The sequence below is a fragment of the Cariama cristata genome, unplaced genomic scaffold (genome assembly GCF_000690535.1).
Source record: "Cariama cristata isolate BGI_N322 unplaced genomic scaffold, ASM69053v1 scaffold1742, whole genome shotgun sequence".
Lineage (NCBI taxonomy): Eukaryota > Metazoa > Chordata > Aves > Cariamiformes > Cariamidae > Cariama > Cariama cristata.
Genome location: NW_009605292.1, coordinates 34,233 through 43,843, shown reverse-complemented (window position 1 = coordinate 43,843; position 9,611 = coordinate 34,233). Strand labels below are relative to the sequence as shown.

The 9,611-nt window shown below is 39.6% G+C and overlaps 1 protein-coding gene across 1 annotated transcript in view; it reads right to left on the bottom strand.

The window, feature by feature from the left end:
• Positions 1–1,971: 1,971 nt before the first annotated feature.
• NFX1 (nuclear transcription factor, X-box binding 1) overlaps positions 1,972–9,611 on the bottom strand; it is a gene marked incomplete at both ends in the record, with an annotated part of 36,039 nt that continues 28,399 nt past the window's right edge. Inside the window, 3 exons of the mRNA XM_009695875.1 lie at positions 1,972–2,057; positions 8,259–8,357; positions 8,724–8,765. Coding sequence (XP_009694177.1) covers positions 1,972–2,057; positions 8,259–8,357; positions 8,724–8,765 — 227 coding nt within the window. The remainder of the gene's footprint in view (positions 2,058–8,258; positions 8,358–8,723; positions 8,766–9,611) is intronic.

The window sequence follows — 9,611 nt, the reverse complement described above, 5'->3', positions numbered from 1 at the left end:
CTCCGTCCTTGGAGATACTCAAAAACTGTTTGGACATGGTCCAGGGCAACTGGCTCTAGACAGCCCTGCTTGAGCAGCGTGGGTTGTACAAGACCTCCAGAGGACCCTTCCAACCTCAAACATTCCGTGATTCTGTGAAACAACTACAGCCTTGTGTAGCAGGGCACAAGTCAATCTACTGTTACCAAATGGGCTCACGTGGAGAAGCACAGGAAGTCTGTAAGCAATGTGAATAACGCAGATCTAGAATGGGCACCTGTTTATCTGGATTAAACTGGTTATCAGGAATCTAAACATTTCAAGAAGAAATGTGACAGCCTTGTGAAAGTTAATATGTAACTAAATAGAGAATTTTTAGGGACAGAACATTGAGATTGCCACGGAACTCCTCAGGTAACTGTTGCATTTGCTTTCTGAAAACTTCATGAAAGAAGAATGATTTCTTATCTGCATTTGCATTATAATATATGGATACCAAGCTTCAAGGCTTCTGTCACATGCCTTTGGTGTTCAGAAAGAAATCTCTTCCCCTTTGAAATATAATTTGACTTATGGGAAATACTCATACCTTATGGAATAGCAATTCCCAACAGCCTGAGGGGCAGGATGGTGCAGAACTGATCCTTGAGATACTGAACTGTCATGTAGGCCTAACTGGTTAATCCTGATCATGATAAAAGCTTAAGTAACTACTGGGTAATTCTCCCTTTAGGTCAGGCAGGGAAAAGATTGTCACATCTGGTTTGTTTTAATTTTTTCATTCTCTTCTGCAACGTAGACAAGTCTTTAACAGACACCATTGGTCTGCTTTGTAGGCTCATTATTTAACAAATAATTGGTCATATCTGATGTCATTAATTCATTGTATATCGCAAATTCAAGACCTGTGGTTGCCCTTCTTTTTTTAATATATATTACATATCTTGGTTTGGTATTAGTATGGGCATAAACATTGGTATATGCAATTATCATATATAGAGAAATATGTATGTGTGTACACACACGTGTGTAATAAAGGCAGTATATAAAGGTATATGTAAAATAGGATAACCACAGGCAACACAACATCAGGCAAATTATTTTCAGGCGATAACAACTGTTCTATGCGTCTGTTACCAAGTGCCTGAGGTCAGAGGGGCCTGGATATAGACACAGTTGGCCCCCTTGTAGACTTTCATTCCAATGTGGAAAACAATGGGCAAGAACATTAGACCGGTGGACAAGCACAAAGATTGTTTAAGAAACATCATACATAAAAAAGAAGGAATAAAGTTAAGTAACTGTCCTCAGGGGGTAGATGGAAGGAAATTAATGCTTTCTACAGAAGGTTAAGTCTTTCTTGAGCTAAGGGCAACTGAGGATAGTATGGTTTACACCACCCTTTGAACCACATATACTGGGTCAGGCATAGTGCAGCAGCAAGCCAGGAGTCTGCTAGCCTGACAAGTCTGAAGGTGGATTCTGCTTTCACTGAAAAAAACTATGATTGGGTCTGTGGTATCAACCTCTGTAGGTACACTGGAGACTGCCAAACAACTGTGGCTGAATCCAAGACTCCTTATAGAATGAGGACTACCTCACACACTGGTAAATGCACAAAGTTATTCACAAATTTGTGAGCAAGTTGCACTACAGGAATCAGAACCACCTAGGCTTTCTTCCTCAAAGTCTGAACCTTTAAACACCATCATTGATGATTAATACTTTATTAATGGAGATCAAAACATTAATGATAAACCATTGATGCATTAAAGCCCAGCACTGATTAATTCTTTAAACAAAGCTTGGCTGTCACCAAAGTGATCCTGAACTACTATATCTCCTAAAAATTTTGTTCTATTTATAATTAAACTGTGCACTCTATTGGAGCCCAAACAGATCTAGTCTAAACTCAGAACTATTAGTGTTAATAAAGTTTAGTAACATCAAACTCCCCTCACACTAAACAAAACTGTTTCTTATAAGTCATACAGAGTATCTGAATACTGACCTTATTCACAGCTTCCACAAGCATTCTCATTTCCTTCTCAATGTCACTGACAAATTTTAAATCCTTCCTGCAAGAACAACATTCCAGGTAAATGAGGCAAGACAGTGTACAAAGATACAGTATCTTCATCTTTTGTAACATTATTTTCAACAAGAACAAAACCAAAGAACTCAATTAACTGAAGCACAAGCAGGAGTGAGAGCACATTTCGACTTATATATTACACTATTTACATTTAAAAAAAAAGTTAGTATGTCATCACTATTACAAAAATAATGAATTATTTTCCCTTCAACCCTCAGAACCCAGCATAATATTCTATGATACTACTCTACTGTCTGACAAAACAATTCTACACTTTGAAATGGATAATGTAGTTTTTAAAGTTGCCATTTCAGTGTTTTTAAATTACTTGTCATTAAGGCAATTCACTTCATTAGAATACATGATTAGACACAAAAACAGGGTTGGGTAAACAGAGCGGAGTTCTTTTCGAAGACAGAGGAAAAGTGCACTGACTTTGGTCTTCAACTTGTCTAGCATGACAAATTAATAAGAACAAAAGAAGAAGCATAAGGATACTTGCAAGCAAATAAAATGTTCCTGATATGAGATGTTAAGGGTTTTTTAACTTTTTTTTTTTTTTTTACCTTGCTTAATCACAGTAGGTTCATTCTTTCACATAAGGGTGAGGTTTGCGCTCTGTTCTTAAATAAGCAGGTAAACTAACTCCAAAAGTAAGGTTGTTATTTGTTAGGTCACCATCTCCATGGGGAAAAAAGGCTACCTGAAGATTTCATATCTCAAAGGTGGTTAGCAGTAAATAACCTTATTTCTTCAAAAACAGGCACCACTCCATACCAATGCAACACCATTGCGTTGGTGTCAGAATTGGATGATGTCAGAATTTCATTACTCAAGAAGTGCCTACCAAAGCAGGCACCGCCATCTTTGGTACACACCCTACCAAAGTTCTGGATGCTGAAGTGAATGTGTCATCAAAAGACCAAGTGATCTCAAGCAAACATGCAAAATGGCAACATTGAGTGGCTCGGCTCCCAACATCACTTGGATGGATATTGCCTGTAGTTATCAGAACTCCTGAATTTTCAGCAGAGAAAAGTATTGCACTGGGAGAATTCCAAAAATAACTTGGGCTTGTAGAGTTAAAAAGAAAGGGACCTCCAGACACCTAGGCTATGAAATACAGTCAGTCCATGCAGCACAAGGCTTTGGAAAGAATATTACAGCAATAACCTCAGGTTCAAAAAAACCCCCAAAAAACAACCAGACACATAAAAAACCCAGCCTCCAATCCCCCCCCCACCCCACCCACCCCGGCAAAAACCCCAAAAAACAACCAAAACCACTGATCCCTTCAGAATGAGCTTAACTCCAGAGAGTCATAAAGCAAATACTACATGGAATGCCAGCCATGAACACCCAAATTTCAAGATGAAGTGATCATAGGAGATAAGAAAAAAATGGAACCAACAATCCAGTCAGAGGGTCCACAAGCACCTGATGTGTAATATTTAAAAACCTAATGAGGAACCAGTTCACATACTAGGGGATATGTTTAAAAAAAAAAATAAAAAATCAACCCTTTAGGAGCCTATAAACCCAGAGTTATCAACTGGAAGTCATCAGTGAAATCAACCAAGTGGGAGTTCCTTCAGAAATACTTAAGAATGTCTCTCAGTTTCAAGAAATCCCAAGATAGTCAAGACTGAAGTACTCAAATAGAAAGACAAAACAGAAAGCATACTATGGTGGGGACAGAGCTGGGGTGGGGGGGCGGTGGCAGCAGAAACCAACTGATTAAGAGAATGTTATGACCCTGTAGGAAAACGTGAGATGGATTGGAGTAGATGAACTGTACAGAAACTAATTTCATGGGCAACACCTAACATCCCTAGTTCCAATCACTCTCTAAAGAGCAGAAGCAGGGCCTTACTCCCTTTTGCTTGTAATATAACACACAATAGCAGAGTTGTGACTACCCATATGGGTGTTCAAATGTAAGGCAGGTGTTTTATGTGCACTTTGTACCTCCAGAATCTTTCATATAGAAGAACTTCATGGAAAAACAACCCTAAGACACCTCAGGATCTGAGCAAGCCCCAACCTACAGACTATTCAGACGGGAACAACAAAGGACTGGCCAATGCAGATGGTGGGAGAGACAGAACAATTGCTTTTTCTTTGGAATTGTCACCATTTAAGGCTGGGCCAGCTCTTAAAGCCGATGGCAGATGCTCTCTATTAATGCCTCTCCCCCCACCCCGGGAGGGGAAGAAAAGGAGAAAAGGGAGAGAGACTTATGGGTTGGAAATTAAAACTACTTTAATAGAACAGTAACAGTGAAAAAAAGCATAATAATACTAATACTACTCATAACAGAAATAAAAGGAAAAATATACAAAACCAATATTGAGCTTCCCAATGATGGTCAGAGAATTCCAGGCCGCAGTGGCTCACACCACTGCTGTGGCAGGGCAGACACCCAGATGTCCTGGACTGGATTCCACAGCTGACAGAAACTGGATTCAGGAATGCACAGATCAGGATCGGAGGCAGGAGAATGAGCAGGGTCCCACAGGGATGCCGGCCATGAAAGAAGAGAGACTGACACCTGTGAACCCTTAGCTTTATATGAGTATGACGTGGATGGGGTGGAATACCTCGTTGGTCAGTTTTTGGTCACCTGGCCTGTCCGCACTTTCCCACAGGTGCAACCCTTTTATGACTTTTCACTTGTTTAACGTAGAGCCAGAAGTGACCTCGGTTCGCATAGGAATAAGTATAAAAGTGTGCCCTTCTGCATACCAATCCCACCATTACTTCAGTAACAACTATAAACATCAAGTGTTACCAAGTCTGAAACCAGACAGTGTCTGAAAAACATGTAGCTGCACTTTCAGAAAGTGCAGTTACTTAGAATAAGAAACTTTACCGAAGGAAAAACTCCTCATAGGAGAAATAGTCCTGTTTTAGCCAAACCAGGACAGGAATCATCAAGAAGATTCTAAGGGAGTATAATTTGGGTTGAGCAATCTTCAAGGAAATGTGTACCTTAGGCTTCTCCTCACCTCCTTGCGTTGCACGTATGCATGAGCAGGCCTCCTACCATTTCAGTTCTTCTCAACTATACTACTTAATAAGAATGTTCCTCATTGCTTGGTTTTTCACTGTTGTTCTTGCTGTATATTTTTTGCTTTCCCCAGATTTTGCTGCCTTTGCCAAATCCTCCTTATTCTTGCAACACTTGCCAGTGCAAGATTTTGCCTCTAAGTGACTGACATTCCAGGCTTGCAGTTTGCCAGTCATGTGCTTGAGAAGTTGCCCTCACTGCCCCTTCTTTCAGGCTTCATTTCTTGTCTAAGAAAGCCTCAAAGGTCTCCTACCCCTAAACCTGTACACTGCTCCTGCTGCCAGATCACACACGGGAGTGCTTGGCTCTGCCTTCATTGTCTACAACAGCACGTGGAACATTAACTCTTGGGAAGACTGGCTAAGAAGATGCCTATGAAGGACCCATCTCCCTCTGCATCTCTCTAGACTTAATCATTTAATTCAAGATTTCCCTGCTCCATACAGCTCCTGTGGGGTCTTCCACAGCCAGTGACACAATTCTTTTCTGTGTAGCTCCAAGTGGCCAGATATTCCAGCTGTTCTCCTCATCCTCTCCAGTAGTCTTAATTCATCAAATAGCAGCCTTAGTACCATCTTTGTGAAACTGGGTATTGACATTTGTGCCAGTCTGCCCTCCAACTTCACATCAACAGGCCAACCTGAGCATTTGCTTGCTCTCTGCGTCTATTTCTGAAGCCTCTTAGAAAGGTCAGTGCTGAAGTGTCCACACAGTGGATCTGTAACCCTTGATCTGTGCTCAGTTGTGCTGGTACAGTCAACTCCATGCTAGAAGATAGATTCCCCTTGGGAGCAGGATACCTCCTCATGTAAAGCTGTATGGTGTAGAGACGTTTCTTCTGACTCCTTGTCAGATTCTGACAAACACATCAGCAAGATCAGCACGCAGCAGCATTACTGTGCTATTCCTGGTGCTCTCTTCTCCTGTCACTGTCCTACAAAGGAGACATATTATCTTGGCATGTTTCCACTTACTCATCTTCCTTGTTACCTGGAGTTGTACTGTGTCTTGGAGCTTTATGGTTCTGTAATTAAAGATTACAGCGCAAATTCAGGAGTTTTCTCACAGCACTCTCAAGTTTTCTCATTTGTAGATGTGCATTTTTTTAGCCCTTGACAATGTATCAGCTTCACAGATCAATGGATTGCCTATGCAAGATAATATCACAGCATTCTACTCATGGTTTTGGCAGCTGCCGCCTTCTTGAGGCACTGACCCTGAAGGCAAAGGAAGGCAGCTGTCATACTTCTCATCGTTCTGAGATCCCATACACAGATGTATAACTTACGCACTGCAGAAAACCACTAAGCCCTGAACTCTTGCATTACTGGAGTGACCTGCTCAAACAAGAATGAATGCATCTGTCAAAACTTACACAGAATGCTGAGCTACCTGAAAAAACAATACTGTAACAGATACACTTTTTAGATCCTGACATTATGAGGGAAACCCAGATCTTTTGCAATATTGCTGAGACAAAAGATCATCAAGAGCAGTCAAGGAAGTAAGTTCATAAAGCCATAGCTTCACAAATTCCAGACTGTTGCTCATGTAAAGAGAGCTATGTTAACAGAGGGAGCTTCAAGATAAAACTCATTTATCTTGAAGACTAGAAAAACGAAATCCAGTAATTCAATGTGCAAAGTCATTGACTTGAGGATTAACAAAAACTTTTGCTTTAATATGTGAATCAGTGAGAATAGCCTGGATGTATTAGTTTATCATGAGTTACCAGTATAAAGTGGCTACAAAGGAAATGCAAGTAAAATCACAGACTGACCGAGAAGAGATATTTTCACAGAGAAGTGTGGAAGCATTAAAGCTACTTTTCAAGGTATCCGTTACACCATCTGGAATACAGTGCGTGATTCTGGTCAGTTCTCTTCATGAAAGATGGAACACTGCACTATGGGTAGAGAATGGCTGACAGGAAGGTGTGATTGGATTATACTCCAAAAGAAGAGAGATGACTACACACATCACACAAGATACTCAACACAGTAAGAGAGTGAAAATGTGTGCTTTGTTTTCTGAAAGAGGTAGAGCAGAACATACTCTATATACAGTTAACAGAATAGTCCTTATAAAATACCACTTTTAAGTGCAAATACTAATAAAACAGTACCTCCACAACGAAAACATTCAGCTCTTGTCTTGCAGTAAGCTAATCAGTTGGAAGTAAAGCAAAAGGTGGTTTACTCTTAAATTCTGTGTGGCTATTTATGTAAAATTTTCACTTGTCTCAACACATCAGCAAGTTAAATAAAGGATTTTCAAGTAGAAAGCATCCTCACTAAAATGTTAAATCTATGTATCATTAGGACAGTCAAGCAAAAGCAAAACAGATTCAGTTGTTCTAAATACTTAGAGCTGGTAAAAACTAATGTCATGCCTACAAACACACACACACGAGTAAAAACTTCTTAGATGGCACTTATCATTTAAGCATCTTTTAAAAAATGTGTGTGATCCCTCCCTGTCATTCCAGATTGCATAGTATTTATTAGTGTGATGCTTTTGATATTACCTTGACTTTCTATTGCCTCATTTTCAGATGTTTCAGTCTAGCAGCCCTCTTTACAGTCAGCACTGGCATAGGCTTAGTTCTGCATCAATCAAGTGTTTTATTTATTCCATTTCTTTATTTTTAACATAAAGGCAGTTAAGGCAAAAAAATAAATGAGAGTGGTCGAGGGAAATAATGTCAGGCTGTAAGAGCATATTTCATTACTTAGCTATCACTTTTGTCTTTGTCTTGAAAAGTTTACAAGGAGGACCAAGATGGGGGTTGGTTGTGTATGAAAGCAGTGGAGATGCAAGAAGTACAGGTACTGATTCCAGTGAGAATAATAGTGGAAAATGATATTCCCATTCTAAATCTGGTCCTGTTACCAAACAAAGCAACCTGCCAGGCACTTTTTACATTTCAGGTTCTCATTTTAGAGGTCTTGAGAAGTGCACATACCTCCTCTGCCTCAATTATCACCTATTGCCAAGGGTGAAGAGGGGACTAAACATTGGCATTTTTACAAGAGTAAACAGAACTATTCTGCATTTCCCACCTTGCTCTCAATACTGTTTACCTATGGCATCTGTCATCATTAGAACGCATACCTCGCATCTTCTTTTAAAAGGTCACTGTACTTTGGTCCAGAAGAACGGATATTAAAAGGATCAGAATTGTCATCTATTTCAAGAGCCTCAGCAAGACGCCTAAATTTGAGGGCAGGAGGGAAAAAACAAAACATAACAAACCCACAACCAAATAAAAACAAACACACACACACCCCCCGCCCCAGCCTTCCAAACATGTTGCCATTGAAGAGTAAAGATACTGATTACTAATACAGATGAACTGCTCGCAAAAGATACAGTCTGTACATTTGAAACTACTCATTTAGGACTTTTCACTACAATATTCTAGTAAGAGCTCAGATCACTCAATATAGATCCCTATAAGACAGGAATCATCTCCACATTTATCAGTTCTCTAGGTCATGCAGGAAAGCATTCTTTTCCACATAGCATTAATTATCTGAACCTGGAGTTCTGAAAAAAAAAAGCAAGCTCATTGCCCACCTGTTCCTCTGAAGAGCTAAGCATTCTTCATCACATTGCAACCTGAATTATGAAAGAAAAATACAATTAGAATCACTGCTCCTACTCATACTTTTCCAACTGTAGCTTTGTTGGTGTTTTATCATTATCATAGCCTGAAGAAGTAAGAAGAGTGTGTGAGAATAGTTTGTTGTATTAGAACAGATAATACAGCTAAAACCAAACAACAACCAAAGATCTTTGAGCATACACGCCCTTCTCCAAGTCTTGAACAGAAGCAGCAATTACCAAAGCCATATAGAAGCTGAGAAAAACAGCTTCTGGATTAGATTTTATTATATTGGTAAATTAGATCATTTGCAAAAAAAAAAATGCAGTTGATATCAGCATTGAGGGGATGCTACGAAGGATGGGAAATTAGCAAGGGAAGATGTCACAAGGTCACTTAGTCCTATACATCAGAAAAAATTATCAGCCAGGAAAACCAGGAAAGTTAGCTACACGTACGGAGGATTATGATGCACCATAAAAATCAGTATTTCAGCTGAGCACATAACTTCTAGTATCAGTAGGGTTATGAATTTCAGTCTTCCATCTCATCTTTGAAAGGTATTTTATGATTTTATTTTAACAGGTTAAAATGTCAGAGAAGGATGAAGAGCTCTCCAGAATTTCACAGTGGCAGTTACAAACTTCTGCCCTTTAGACTGCATAAGTGAATTGATTCTGTTAATAATAGTTCCTTAATTTCAAACAAATAATTTCTACAGGGGAAACCGGTTCATTCAGTGATATGTATTATGTTTGGAGACACACAGCTGTAGGATCCAGAAGTTCTGGTGGGTTTCTTCAAGGATGCAGAAAAAAGCTAACATACTTGCACTCTAAGATCAATCTGGTACTGTTTAA